We start from the raw sequence: 14,864 nt of genomic DNA, 5'->3' as shown, positions 1-14,864 counted from the left end.
ATTAAGGCTCCAGTAGTGAGGTTGATAGTTTTGTACTTCAGCCAGTCCAAGCACCATTCAGATATAAAGAAAACAAGTGGAAGTTACTTTAACTATAAGCCTGGCATGTTGCTTTCATTATCACCCTCACTTCCTTCTGCTTGCCTGTTCAGGTATAGAGTCCAGCTAGTTTTATGAAAATCACAAGTTCCCTCCCCCTTAAAATTGTTATACTATAGAACAGCTGCATAAGTAGGATAACGATCTTTGGGCATTTGTTGCCCTATACACAGATAATTTTGTTCATGTTTTGGTATCTTTGGAACAACTTCTTTAAAAAGGACAGCAGTTAGTTACAAGTAACCCCACCACCTGTTCTTGTGTTTGAATTGGTTTTAATATGAATTTAGTTAAAGCTGGTACAAAATGCTCACAAATACTCTTCAGTCAATTTAAACATGATTTATTGACTTAAGTTGGAAGGGAATCCAAGTTAAAACAGTATAAACCAGATTTGAATTGATGTGTCCACAGAGAGGTTTTATACCATCCAACTAAATGAATTAAAAGCCAATTCTAGTTTAACAAATGCAATCTGTATTTTAGATAAGGCCTCTTTACCTACTGATATAAACAGTATTGCCTCTAATTACTTTAAATATAAGAGAGAAAGTTTCAGACCTACAAGCCTCCCCCCCCCCCTTTTTTTGTTTTTTCATTTGGGGGAAAAATGGTTTTGAAAAATGCAGATCCTAAATTGGAAGGGTGGACAGACATGTAGTTGCTGGTAGCTACATTAGTTGCCAGAAAAACTCTTTCAAGTCCTTGTGATGCTGATAGGCAGTGGTTACTTATTGCTGCAGGAAATAAAGTGACCAAATGAAGGCCACTTTACTTGTAAGAATTCAACCACACTACACTAATGCCATTAAAGTGAAAATACTATACTTTATTTTATAAGAGGAAATTAAAACAAAAACCCTGCCAGTGTGTACACTGTACACATTTGAATGACACTCACAACAATGAAGTTTTATTCAATATACATTGAAAGATCACTAGCCCACACTGGTGAAGGATGATGTTTACAAGCAAATAAATTGGACTTCACAGACGTCACTTCCTGTAAAATTGATGTTTCAAGTCCAGATGACAGCAACAATTATACTACAATAGCCCTGGTAATGGAGCTTTTGAATTTGTGTCCATGCTATTTATTCCACTACAAACTGTATAGAAAGCAAGGCAAGAGTTTATTCAGAGTATGATTCATAGATAAGATTTGTCATTTGCCGGAATAATTCCTCACTCTTCAGTTGCCATTTTCAACAGATGTTCTTTGTCAATTCTGAAGAGCCTCCATCCTTCCTCAGTGGACAGATCAGAAGCACCTCTCCTCTTGTAGAACCTGATCGAAGGTTCGTTCCATTCTGCGACTACAAAGTGCATGCTGCTACAGCGGCATTTGAGAGCAACCTATAAACATGTAACCAGTATATTGATTAGGTATATAGCAATCTTATTTGTTGTGTACACAAATCTATCCTTCCAATCACTATTGACAGGGAAGAGTCCTCAACAGTATGATTTATTTTGAAGTGGACACCACTACTAAAATGTTTGCAGCTGTTTTAAATATAGCAGTTTCCTCCTTTGTCCCTCATCTCCATTGTGCCTATCACAATTCTGATTTTATGAAGAATCAGATACTAACTCACTAGAAGTTTACAAAATCTGATAAGCCTGCCCCATAAGTCCATTTATCCACTTTACTAGGGCAACTGAATCACTCACTTTCAAGTACTGTTAAAGGGTAATAATTCAGACAATTGACAAACAGACTTGCTTCTCTGCTGTTGTCTCATGCTAAAAATTTAATGGAGAAAGGAAAAACTACTTACCTGACTCAGATTCTTCAGAATTTCTGAACCAATGCCAAGTCCTAAAAAGTCAAGAAAAGTTAGTTGTAATTTTTAAAACACATATACAATAAGTTTAAAAACTATTCCTTAGAACATACCTCTGAACTCTGGCATTACAAAGAAATCTTCAAGGTACAGCAGTTTTCCAATCCATGGATCATAAGTGAAGTAGTACATGGCAAAACCCACAATAAGATGTCCTGTAACAAAGGATTACATTACATCCGCAAAAAAAACAAAACAAAACAAAACCCCTTATTTTTGAAAGGCAACAAGATTAGTACATTTCAACTTACATGCATATAACCTAAACACCTAGGTTTGCTTTCCTGTACATGCAACTATTAATTTATTAACTGTTAAAAGCCTGATTTAAGAATGGAAGTTTGCAATAAGCATATTGAGGTGTAGGTAAAATAGGAATTCTGATAGCTTGAGATCTGTGTTGTGGAATGAAGATTATCCTGGTTCCTTGAAGGCAGTGTTTACAGTTATAGTAAACGAACAACTAAGGCTTTCTGCTACAAACACAGTATACATACCCTACTGATTTATCAGTATGTCCACTTTGGATTGTAAATTGGTTTACATTTTACACGGCAGTTCAGAATATGGTGGCAGTTAACTCAATTCTGCTTTCTTAAAAATCAGAACACAACACTAATAGTAGAATCTAAAAACACACACCTTTAAGTCTGTCTTCCAATTAATATTTCTCAAAAATTGCTCAGTGGGAAAACCAGGAGTGCTCACAGGCAGCCATTAGTTAACATAATGGCATCTCCAGCACTGCCTCAACTGTGTTCCCACTGATAAAGTGGTAGTCTGTCTCCTTTATCCTGGGCACCAGAAATATATCTACTTTGGCCAACAGCTTTCCTTGTTTGCTTGAAAAAACTCTGTGGCTCACCCTGTAAGAGGAGCCAACTGGTCAGTGCAAAACTGGTACCCTCTTCCAACATCATCCCACTCAGTCCTAAAACTTGAGAATTCAAATCATGTTGTTAGCCATAATGCTTTGCACATACTCATACGAAGAGTGTGCATTCAGAATTTCTGATCTACCGTGTGTTTTTGGGTAAATGCTTGGGAATAGTACTTGTCCCTGTTAGACCTTACCTCATGTATCATGATCATCTACTTTATTGTGTAACGGATCTTTTAGTTACCTCCCCGCCCATCCATGTACACGGAAGGGCCATGTACATGGCGAAGCTAGAGACTGTAACCTGAAGATTGGGGACAAATTAAAGAAAAAATGTGATTCAACAGGATTACATTAAGGTAAATTAGGGTCAAACAAGAACAACCATTTAATGAAATGGAATTACAGTACCATATATATTATACCTGGTCTCCAGGATGGTTGATCACGTTAGAAAAACAATGATTCTTCTATTTCAATAGTTGTATTTTAGTTCTTTCTTCTTACCCAAGTTCACAGCTGCAGCTTTATGTATAATCAGTAGCTTTAAATAATGCGTTATGTACATCCTGTGCATTTCTGATTCTAAAAACGTAGCAGGAAATCTTACCTTCAGCTGTCCACTGTTCTTCGGGCACTTCTGCAACAAGACAGTGGTAGAAAGGATGGTCACCAAAGCCATCTTCAAGCAGATCTACAAGAGAACAATAAGCTGACATATATTATATATTAACTGTAGTAGGACTATCATCAAATCAAACGCACAGCAGCTAATTCGTTACCTTTTTCAGTTAGGACTACTTGATCCTCCATATCCTCATATTTAGCTAGTTCCTTTAAAAAAAGGAACAGATAAAAAAAAGTAAATATAGATACACAAATATACGTCCACGCGTGGAGGAGACATTTCCTACTCGAGTGCAGTTTACACAAAGCAGCGCGGAGAGGAAGCCACTTGCCCTGTGCAGAGGGTGAAGAGCAAGCAGCCCGTTACAGGTGAACTGAACACAAACAACTTGTTTTTGCCAAGTCGGCGGGGCAAAGGGGTCCTCCACGCTCCAGCTCTGAAGGGCTGGGCCGACAAAACCCGGCTGGGGCTGGCGCTGGGGGCGGGGCGGGGGGCCCCCGTGGCGCGACAAGGGCAAAGGTTCGGATCACAAGAATGACAAACTCTCCCGCCCCCCCCCCCCGCCCCCCCCCCCGCCTCCCGCTCCGCGCGCCACCTCCCCCCCCGCCCGCCCGCCCAGTCAGCCTCCCCCCGCGCGCAGCCGGTCACCTTGATGAGGCGCAGCAGGTCGGGGCAGTCCTCGGGCCGCGCGCTACGGATGCGGAACGGGGCCATTTTCGGCGGCGCTTCCCCCTGCGGCCCCCCCGGCTGGCGAGTACCCGGTACGTGAACAGGAGCAGCAGCAGCTTGTTCATTCGTGTCCCCGGCGCGGCGGCTCAGTCAGGCTCCGAGCATGGCGCGGTGGCGAGCCCAGACCAACTACGCAGTCCCGGCTCCGCGCTGTGTGGAAGGAGGGCCACCCGGGCGGCCCTTATTTATCGGCAACAGGCCCCGCCTCCTCCGGCCCCTCCGCCAATGGCCCCACCCCCGCTCAGGCCCTCAGCCAATCACAGCGCTCCTGACCCAAGCATTACCTCACTCCTCCAAGAAACTGGGGGCGCGGCGCGTGCGTCTTGCCAGCGTGAGGCCCGGAGCGCGCGGCCGGCAGCGCCCCCTGGCGGGCAGAGGCTGCTGTCTTGCTCCAGGAGGGGCGAGCTCTGCTCCAAGGACTGCGACTCCCTGACCCACAGAAACTTCAGCGCCGAGGTTGGGCCCTGTGGCCTTTGGTCTGCGAGCTCCTGGGGGCAGGGACTCTCCCCCTGGGGTGTCAGGGAAATGCCCGCAAGGCAAACAACAGGCACTGCCCCAGGGCATGGGGAGACTAACTGCTGCAAAGAGTCCTGTGGCACCTTATACACAAACAGACATATTGGAACATAAGCTTTTGTGGGTGAATACCCACTTTGTCGGCTGCATGTAGTGGAAAATTTCAGATGCAGGTATAAATATGCAAGCAAGAATCAGGCTAGGGTTAACGAGGTTAGTTCAATCAGGGAGGATGAGGCCCTCTTCTAGCAGTTGAGGTGTGAACACCAAGGGAGAAGAAACTGCTTGTGTAGTTGGCTAGCCATTCACAGTCTTTGTTTAATCCTGAACCGATGGTGTCAAATTTGCACATGAACTGAAGCTCAGCAGTTTCTCTTTGAAGTCTGGTCCTGAAGGTTTTTTTGCTGCAGGATAGCTACCTTTAAATCTGCTATTGTGTGTCCAGGGAGGTTGAAGTGTTCTCCTACAGGTTTTTGTATATTGCCATTCCTAATATCTGATTTGAGTCCATTTATCCTTTTATATAGGGACTGTCCAGTTTGGCCGATGTACATAGCAGAGGGGCATTGCTGGCCCATGATGGCGTATATTACATTGGGGGATGTGCAGGTGAATGAACCGGTGGTGGCGTGGCTGATCTGGTTAGGTCCTGTGATGGTGTCACTGGTGTAGATATGTGGGCAGAGTTGGCATCGAGGTTTGTTGCATGGATTGGTTCCTGAGTTAGCGTTACTATGGTACGATGTGTAGTTGCTGGTGAGAATATGCTTCAGGTTGGCAGGCTGTCTGTGGGCGAGGACTAGCCTGCCTCCCAAGGCCTGTGAAAGTGTGGGATCGTTGGAGATCACTGATGATGCGTTGGAGAGGTTTTGGCTGAGGACTGTATGTGATGGCCAGGGGAGTTCTATTGGTTTCTTTCTTGAGCTTGTCTTGCAGCAGGAGGCTTCTGGTTACACGTCTGGCTCTGTTGATCTGTTTCCTTATTTCCTCGTGTGGGTATCGTAGTTTTGAGAATGCTTGGTGAAGATCTTGGTCTCTGTCTGAGAGGTTGGAGCAAATGCGGTTGTTCCTCAGCGCTTGGCTGTAGACGATGGATCGTGTGGTGTGTCTGGGATGGAAGCTGGAGGCATGAAGGTAGGCATAGCGGTCGGTGGGTTTTCGGTATAGGGTGGTGTTAATGTGACCGTCACTTATTTGCACCGTTGTGTCTAGGAAGTGGACCTCCCGTGTAGATTGGTCCAGGCTGAGGTTGATTGTGGGTTGGAAGCTATTGAAATTGTGGTGGAATTCTTCCAGGGTTTCCTTCCCATGGGTCCAGATGATGAAGATGTCATCTATGTAACAGAGGTAGAGAAAGGGCATGAGTGGAGGAGAGCTGAGGAAGCATTGTTCCAGGTCAGCCATAACAATGTTGACATATTGTGGGGCCATGCGTGTGCCCATAGAGATGCCACTGTTCTGGAGGTATATATTGTCACCAAATTTGAAATAATTGTGCATGAGGATAAAGTCACAGAGCTCAGCAACCAGTTGTGCTGTGGCATCATCAGGGATACTGTTCCTGACAGCTTGTATTCCATCTGTGCGTGGGATGTTTGTGTACAGAGCCTCTACTACATTCCTGGTGGCTAGGATGGTGTTTTCTAGAAGCTCACCAATGCATTGTAGTTTTCTCAGGAAATCAGTGGTGTCACAGAGATAGCTGGGAGTGCTGGTGGTGTAGGGTCTGAGTAGAGAGTCTACATATCCGGACAGTCCTTCAGTGCCAACATTTTTATGGCTGACCTGGAACAATTCCACCACGATTTCAATAGCTTCCATCCCACCATCAACCTCAGCCTCGACCAATCTACACGGGAGGTCCACTTCATAAACACCAAGGTGCAAATAAGTGATGGTCATGTTAACACCACCCTATACCGAAAACCCACCAACTGCTATGCCTACCTTCATGCTTCCAGCTTCCATCCTGGACACACCACACGATCCATCGTCTACAGCCAAGCGCTGAGGAACAACCGCATTTGCTCCAACCCCTCAGAGACCAACTCCTACAAGATCTTCACCAAGAATTCTCAAAACTACGATACCCACATGAGGAAATAAGGAAACCGATCAACGGAGCCAGACGTGTAACTAGAAGCCTCCTGCTGCAAGATAAGCCCAAGAAACAAACCAACAGAACTCCACTGGCCATCAGTTTGGCCCTCTGCTATGTACATCGGCGAAACTGGACAGTCCCTATGTAAAAGGATAAATGGACACAAATCAGATATTAGGAATGGCCATATACAAAAAACTGTAGGAGAACACTTCTATCTCACTGGACACACAATAGCAGATTTAAAGGTAGCCATCCTGCAGCAAAAAAACTTCAGGATGTCCCTGCTTCTCCTCCCAGTGCTTGCCAAAACTGTTTTGCGGCATAACAAGCTGTGGGAGGATGGAGGGGCAGAAATGTGGCATGCCCAGGGAGCAGGCAGGGAAGAGGCAGGGCCCGGGTGGGGATTTGGTGGAAAGGAGTCCAGTGGGGGCAGGGAGGAAGCGGAGTGGGGGGTGGGGGGACTTTGGGTAAGGGGTTGGAATGGGGATGGGGCAGGAGTGGAGTCAGGTCAAGGCCGAGTGGGGGGTTGAGCACCCACCGGCGCCAAGAGAAGTTGGCACCTATGCCCCATTCCACTGAAATATGCTGACTATGTGTTATTCCAGCTGTGATAAATGAGAGTGGGGACACCCAGCCAGCCAGTTGGCTATGGAATCCCTCTTGGTGGTTGTTCTCTACTTGCTTTACCTGTAAAGGGTTAACAAGCTCACAAGTGAAAGAAAAGGAGTGGGCACCTGACCAAAAGAGCCAATGGAAGGGCTAGAACTTTTTAAAATTGGGGGAAAAACCCCCTTCCCTTTGTGTGGAGTTGTTCTCTGGGAAAGAGGGGAGCAGTTATGCTGTGAGAAGTTTTAAGCCACGTATGAAAAACCATCAGATCATACCTAAAGATTGCTTATCTGAAACCTCAGAAAAGTAAGTAAATTAGGGAATGTCTAGGAAGATGCGATTAGGGTTATTTCTTTTATTGGCTTGTGGACTCCTCTGTGCTAACCCCAAATGTTTTTGTTTGCTTGTAACCTTTAAGCTGAACCCCCAAGAAAGCTAATTTGGGTGCTTAATTTTTGGAATTGCTCTTTTAAAATCTAGCAATAGCCTGAGTTTTCAGATGTATTGTCTTTCTTTTTGTTTTTAATAAAATTTACCTTTTTTAAGAACAGGATTGGATTTTTGGTGTCCTCAGAGGTTTGTGCATATGTTGTTTAATTAGCTGAGGGCAACAGCTAATTTCCTTTGTTTTCTTTCTCAGCTCTTCCCCAGAGGGGGGTGGGTGAAAGAGCTTGAGGGTACCCCACAGGAAGGAATTCCCAAGTGTACCTTTCTGGATTCAAAAAAGGCGGGTTTTGCATTTGGGTGGTGGCATCTGCCCATCCAAGGTCATACAGAAGCTGTAACCTTGGGAGTTTAATACAAGCCTGGAATGGCCAATATTAATTTTTAGAATCCTTGCAGGCCCCCACCTCTGCACTCCAAATACCAGAGTGGGGAATCAGCCTTGCACCAGCTAACATGGTTTGCTTTCAAATTTAAAAAGGTTAAAAAAAAGTGGCAGAAATAGTTTTATGGGTCAGTTTTCAGAGTAACAGCCGTGTTGGTCTGTATTCGCAAAAAGAAAAGGAGTACTTGTGGCACCTTAGAGACTAACCAATTTATTTGTGCATAAGCTTTCATGAGCTACAGCTCACTTCATCAGATGAAGTGAGCTGTAGCTCACGAAAGCTTATGCTCAAATAAATTGGTTAGTCTCTAAGGTGCCACAAGTACTCCTTTTCTTTTTATGGGCCAGTGTATAGTACAAAATATAGAAAAGAGGAAACAAAAGGAAAATGATACACTAATACTTACGTCTCATAGCCTACACACTATACTGATTAGTGGTAAACAAACACATATGTAGCTGGCTTGCTAGATCAATCAATTACAGGTAAAAATTCATTTCAGCAGAGGATCCAAACAAGAAAATTTTGTCTATATGTTAGCATGAAGGGCCCGTTTACTCTGGCCTTGCATAGGGGTGAAGGCAGTACTGGCCCTGAATTTGGAGCTAGGAAGATGACCCAACAACAGCCATTATGGAATGGATGTTGAAGGAATGAAGGGGAAAAAGTGGGAAGGAAAAATGTCATTAGACCTCTGTAAATTGGGCCCTGGAAAGTTTAGACAGTGCCCTCAAAGACAGAATGCTGATTGGTTACTGCTGCAGGCAGAGGTTACCTATTGTGAAATATAGTAGCATGGAAAAACAATGAGGACTTGAGTTGGGTAATGTATGACGTAACTGTAAACGTATTCAGCTTTTCCTAGAAATGACTGTAATAGGGAGGAAGGATTTCATTTTTAACAACTTATTAAACTAAACAGGCAAACCCATATTGAGACCTGGTGTAAGCTGGGAAGTGATGCCTGCTTACATCAGGTCTGAATGTACTTGGAATATTTATTTGATCTTTGCATTTATTTCATACACCATAGTATCTGAGCACCTTTGGTTTGTAAAAATACTCTCTGAAGAGTTTTAGTTTTCTAAAAAGTTGTAATATTTTGGCATAATTTGGTGCTGACATAAGTCCTAATTTTTTCCACAGGGGTGCTCCAGCCCCAGAGAACCCACGGAGTCGGTGCCTATGCCCTAGACACTGCCAACACACTCTTATCAACCTCCTGGCTCCAGTCTGTACCCACGGCCTTCCACTCTTCCCCCGTCACAGACCAGCACTACGGACTCCCAGTATCCACTGCACTCAACACCCATCCCTCCATAGTTTGGCCCTGCTGAAGTACAGTACCTGCTGCAGTACAGTACCGGCTGCACTGTAATCCAAGGGAGAAGGTTGGTTACGATACCTGGACATACACAAATCTTCAGCCATCCCTGGACCCCACCTCCTCCTGGGACTTTCCCTTCCCCCATCCCCCTCAGTGCTGATGTGTTTTTTTTTTTGTTTGACTCTCTCCTCTGGTTGTTGTTTTTTAATAAAAATTGTGTTGGTTTGAAAGCAATCTTTAGTCTATTAATTGAAAGCAAACAGAGTCCTGAAAAGCAACAGACAGTTATGTTAAACCTTCATATTGCATCGTCTGCACCAATCACAATCCTCCTAGCATTACAAGCAGTGCACTCCCGAGCATAGCAACAAATATTAGTGGCTTTCAGCTTCAAATTGCTGCCTCAAGGTATCCCTGATCCTTATGGTCCCACGCTGTGCCCCTCTAATAGCCCTGGTCTCTGGCTATTCAAACTCAGCCTCCAGGCGCTGAGCCTCAGTGGTCCAGCCCTGAATTAAACTTTCATCCTTCCCTTCACAAATATTACGGAGCATACAGTACGCAGCTATAAGCATTGGAATATTGTCATCAGCCAGGTCCAGCTTCCCATATAGGCAGCGCCAGTGGGCTTTTAAACGGCCAAAAGCACACTCAACAGTCATGCTGCACTTGCTCAGCCTATTGTTGAACCACTCCTTGCTGCTGTCAAGTTGCCCTGTGTGTGGCTTCATAAGCCCTGGCATTAAGGGGTAGGTGGGGTCTCCCAGGATCACAATGGGTATTTCAACTTCCCCTACGGTCATCTTCTGGTCCAGAAAGAAAGTCCCTGCTTGCAGATTCCTGAACAGGCCAGTGTTCCAAAAGATACATGCGTCATGCACCTTTCTGGAACAGCCTGTGTTAATGTCTGTGAAACGCCCATGGTGATCCACGAGCACCTGGAGAACCATTGAGAAATACCCCTTCGGATTAATGTACTCAATGGCTAGGTGGTCTGGTGTCAGAATTGGAATATGCTTGCCATCTATCGTCCCTCCGCAGTTAGGGAAGCCCATTTGTGCAAACCCATCGACAATGTCACACACGTTTTCCAGACTCACGGTCTTTCGGAGTAGGATGCGATTAATGGCCCTGCACACTTCCGTCAACAAAAGTCCAACGGTCGACTTTTCCACTCCGAACTGGTTAGCGACCGATCGGTAGCAGTCTGGAGTAGCCCGCTTCCACAGTGCAATTGCCATGCGCTTCTCCAATGGCAGAGCAGCTCTCATTCTTGTGTCCTTGTGCTGCAGGGCTGGGACGAGCTCATCACACAGTCCCATGAATGTGGCTTTCCTCATCTGAAAGTTCAGCAGCCGCTGCTCATCATCCCAGACGTGCATGACTATGTGATCCCACCACTCAGTGCTTGTTTCCCTAGCCCAAAAGCGGCGTTCCACTGTGGCCAGCACCTCCGTGAATGCCACAAGCAATCTTGTGTCGTAGCTAGTACGCGTGGCAAGATCAATGTCGAACTCCTCTTGCCTTTGTAGTTTAAGGAATAACTCCACTGCCACTTGTGACGTGTTAATGAGAGCAAGCAGCATACTGGTCAACAGTGCGGGATCCATTCCTGCAGATCGAAGAGGCAGAGCTTGTTAGGGGGCTTATTCCTTCACCCACTTACTTCCCTGGTCCTTCTCACATGAACAGAGAGCAACAATACCCGAAGTCCAAAGGTGCAAACAATTCGATGTTTATTAGGGTGAACTTCCAGCAAGCATGATTCCAGTTTCCTTCCTTAGTGTCCCCGTTCCCAGCTCTGACACCACATAGCCTTACACCTGTGTCCCTGTTCCCATTCCTGCCCTTAGCCAAACATGATTCCAATGTCCCCACCCCCATTCCCTGTTCCCATTTCCCCCTTTAGCAAAACATGATTCCAATTTCCCCACCCAATTCCTGATTGACTGCAGACTATATAGTAAAACTTGAGTTCTGCTTAGCTATACCTTAACCAATCATTTTACTGAAATTTAACTAACCAATCCTAACATATTGTAACATGATTATGTAACCAATTATATCCCACGACCTTAATTAGTTTACACCCAGCAAAATTAATTATACAGCGGACAGAAACAATCACAGAACCAGACAGAGATTATACAGACAAACAATGGCAAAGTGGGAACTATAATGACAAAACAATACAGAAGTGAGGATTTCACATCCCAGCTACTGATAAGTGAGTTCTTGCCAGACAGGATGCTATCAAACTAAGTTTTCTTTTACATCTTCTAGGCACTTAGAATCATAGAATATCAGGGTTGGAAGGGACCTCAGGAGGTCATCTAGTCCAACCCCCTGCTCAAAAGCAGGACCCATCCCCAATTAAATCATCCCAGCCAGGGCTTTGTCAAGCCTGACCTTAAAAACTTCTAAGGAAGGAGATTCCACCACCTCCCTAGGTAACGCATTCCAGTGTTTCACCACCCTCCTAGTGAAAAAGTTTTTCCTAATATCCAACCTAAACCTCCCCCACTGCAACTTGAGACCATTACTCCTTGTCCTGTCCTCTTCCACCACTGAGAATAGTCTAGAACCATCCTCTCTGGAACCACCTCTCAGGTAGTTGAAAGCAGCTATCAAATCCCCCCTCATTCTTCTCTTCCGCAGACTAAACAATCCCAGTTCCCTCAGCCTCTCCTCATAAGTCATGTGTTCCAGACCCCTAATCATTTTTGTTGCCCTTCGCTGGACTCTCTCCAATTTATCCACATCCTTCTTGTAGTGTGGGGCCCAAAACTGGACACAGTACTCCAGATGAGGCCTCACCAATGTCGAATAGAGGGGGACGATCACGTCCCTCGATCTGCTCGCTATGCCCCTACTTATACATCCCAAAATGCCATTGGCCTTCTTGGCAACAAGGGCACACTGCTGACTCATATCCAACTTCTCGTCCACTGTCACCCCTAGGTCCTTTTCCACAGAACTGCTGCCTAGCCATTCGGTCCCTAGTCTGTAGCTGTGCATTGGGTTCTTCCGTCCTAAGTGCAGGACCCTGCACTTATCCTTATTGAACCTCATCAGATTTCATTGTGGCCCAATCCTCCAATTTCTCTAGGTCCCTCTGTATCCTATCCCTGCTCTCCAGCGTGTCTACCACTCCTCCCAGTTTAGTATCATCTGCAAATTTGCTGAGAGTGCAATCCACACCATCCTCCAGATCATTTATGAAGATATTGAACAAAACCGGCCCCAGGACCGACCCCTGGGGCACTCCACTTGACACCGGCTGCCAACTAGACATGGAGCCATTGATCACTACCAGTTGAGCCCGACAATCTAGCCAACTTTCTACCCACCTTATAGTGCATTCATCCAGCCCATACTTCTTTAACTTGCTGACAAGAATACTGTGGGAGACCGTGTCAAAAGCTTTGCTAAAGTCAAGATACAATACATCCACTGCTTTCCCTTCATCCACAGAACCAGTAATCTCATCATAGAAGGCGATTAGATTAGTCAGGCATGACCTTCCCTTGGTGAATCCATGCTGACTGTTCCTGATCACTTTCCTCTCATGTAAGTGCTTCAGGATTGATTCCTTGAGGACCTGCTCCATGATTTTTCCGCGGACTGAAGTGAGGCCGACTGGCCTGTAGTTCCCAGGATCCTCCTTCTTGGCACTACATTAGCCTTTTTCCAGTCATCCGGGACTTCCCCCGTTCGCCACGAGTTTTCAAAGATAAAGGCCAATGGCTCTGCAATCACAGCCGCCAGTTCCTTTAGCACTCTCGGATGCAACTCGTCCGGCCCCATGGACTTGTGCACGTCCAGCTTTTCTAAATAGTCCCTAACCACCTCTTTCTCCACAGAAGGCTGGCCATCTATTCCCCATGTTGTGATGCCCAGCGCAGCAGTCTGGGAGCTGACTTTGTTCGTGAAGACAGAGGCAAAAAAAGCATTGAGTACATTAGCTTTTTCCACATCCTCTGTCACTAGGTTGCCTCCCTCATTCGTTAAGGGGCCCACACTTTCCTTGGCTTTCTTCTTGTTGCCAACATACCTGAAGAAACCCTTCTTGTTACTCTTAACATCTCTCGCTAGCTGCAGCTCCAGGTGCGATTTGGCCCTCCTAATTTCATTCCTACATGCCCGAGCAATATTTTTATACTCTCCCTGGTCATATGTCCAACCTTCCACTTCTTGTAAGCTTCTTTTTTATGCTTAAGATCCGCTAGGATTTCACCGTTAAGCCAAGCTGGTTGCCTGCCATATTTACTATTCTTTTGACACATCGGGATGGTTTGTCCCTGTAACCTCAACAGGGATTCCTTGAAATACAGCCAGCTCTCCTGGACTCCTTTCCCCTTCATGTTAGTCCCCCAGGGGATCCTGGCCATCCATTCCCTGAGGGAGTCGAAGTCTGCTTTCCTGAAGTCCAGGGTCCGTATCCTGCTGCTTACCTTTCTTCCCTGTGTCAGGATCCTGAACTCAACCGACTCATGGTCACTGCCTCCCAGATTCCCATCCACTTTTGCTTCCCCTACTAATTCTTCCCGGTTTGTGAGCAGCAGGTCAAGAAAAGCTCCCCCCCTAGTTGGCTCCTCTAGCACTTGCACCAGGAAATTGTCCCCTATGCTTTCCAAAAACTTCCTGGATTGTCTATGCACCCCTGTATTGCTCTCCCAGACACTTCCCTTTCTCTGGAGGCGATAGTCATTATCAGGACAGGATTGTATTCCTAACAGCCCAATAGCACCTTATTTCAATGTGACTAGGTTGGAATGTGAGGATGTGACCGGTCACTTCCCAGCTTATGGCTGCCTCTATTGTTTAGCCAGAGATCTCAGCCTAAGAACAGGGCCTCAGACTGTCACAGTAAGAGAAGGACCTTACACTGGCAGACAGTGATTTTGATTCTTTCTTTCATACCTCTAACTAGTCAAGTGATAAGAATACACCTACATTCTTAGAGTATAGGCCTTTACAGACAGGCCTGAATATCTATATCCTAACAGAGCTCACAGTACACAAACTGTTGAAAGATGGAGCCAAATGCAGATGGAAGCACAGGGATTGCTGGGATGGGAAGTAATGCATCATAGGGCATTGGGACAGGACATAGGATGCCCCGCAACCCCCTCCGTCTTCCCACAACTCTTAGTGGCAGAAGAGGAAGAGATGCTCTGTGGGATAGCTGCCCAGAGTGCACTGCTTCGAATACCACTGCAAGTGTGAACATGCTATTGTGCAGGTAGATGACAGTGTGAACACACAACAGCGGTTTCCCTTCAGTACTCTCTG

General features: G+C 45.7%; 1 protein-coding gene and 1 long non-coding RNA gene across 2 annotated transcripts; one reads left to right on the top strand and one right to left on the bottom strand.

The window, feature by feature from the left end:
- Window positions 1-907: 907 nt before the first annotated feature.
- Window positions 908-4,337, bottom strand: SAT1 (spermidine/spermine N1-acetyltransferase 1). The gene is made up of 6 exons (XM_048863095.2): window positions 4,103-4,337; window positions 3,609-3,660; window positions 3,437-3,520; window positions 2,000-2,101; window positions 1,881-1,921; window positions 908-1,455 (listed from the first exon to the last, which is right to left on the bottom strand). The coding sequence occupies exons 1-6, from the start codon at window positions 4,166-4,168 to the stop codon at window positions 1,285-1,287; spliced, it is 516 nt and encodes a 171-aa protein (XP_048719052.1). The 5' UTR covers window positions 4,169-4,337; the 3' UTR covers window positions 908-1,284.
- An 84-nt stretch (window positions 4,338-4,421) lies between these two features.
- LOC142073082 (uncharacterized) lies at window positions 4,422-9,799 on the top strand. Its single transcript, XR_012669772.1, has 2 exons — window positions 4,422-4,872; window positions 9,389-9,799. It is a non-coding gene; the product is annotated as an uncharacterized LOC142073082 (long non-coding RNA).
- The last annotated feature ends 5,065 nt before the right edge of the window (window positions 9,800-14,864 follow it).

This window comes from Caretta caretta, chromosome 1 (assembly GCF_965140235.1).
Source record: "Caretta caretta isolate rCarCar2 chromosome 1, rCarCar1.hap1, whole genome shotgun sequence".
NCBI lineage: Eukaryota > Metazoa > Chordata > Testudines > Cheloniidae > Caretta > Caretta caretta.
The sequence above is the reverse complement of the archived record's forward strand: the minus strand, read 5'-3'. Positions and strand labels throughout refer to the sequence as shown.

Excerpts from the sequence above, each read along its gene's own strand:
- SAT1 (XM_048863095.2), bottom strand. The coding sequence starts at position 4,168 with ATGGCCCCGTTCCGCATCCGTAGCGCGCGGCCCGAGGACTGCCCCGAC. Across the intron at positions 3,521-3,608 it reads AGTAGTCCTAACTGAAAAAG|ATCTGCTTGAAGATGGCTTT; the intron begins GTAACGAATTAG and ends GTTCTCTTGTAG. Across the intron at positions 1,922-1,999 it reads TGTAATGCCAGAGTTCAGAG|GACTTGGCATTGGTTCAGAA; the intron begins GTATGTTCTAAG and ends TTGACTTTTTAG.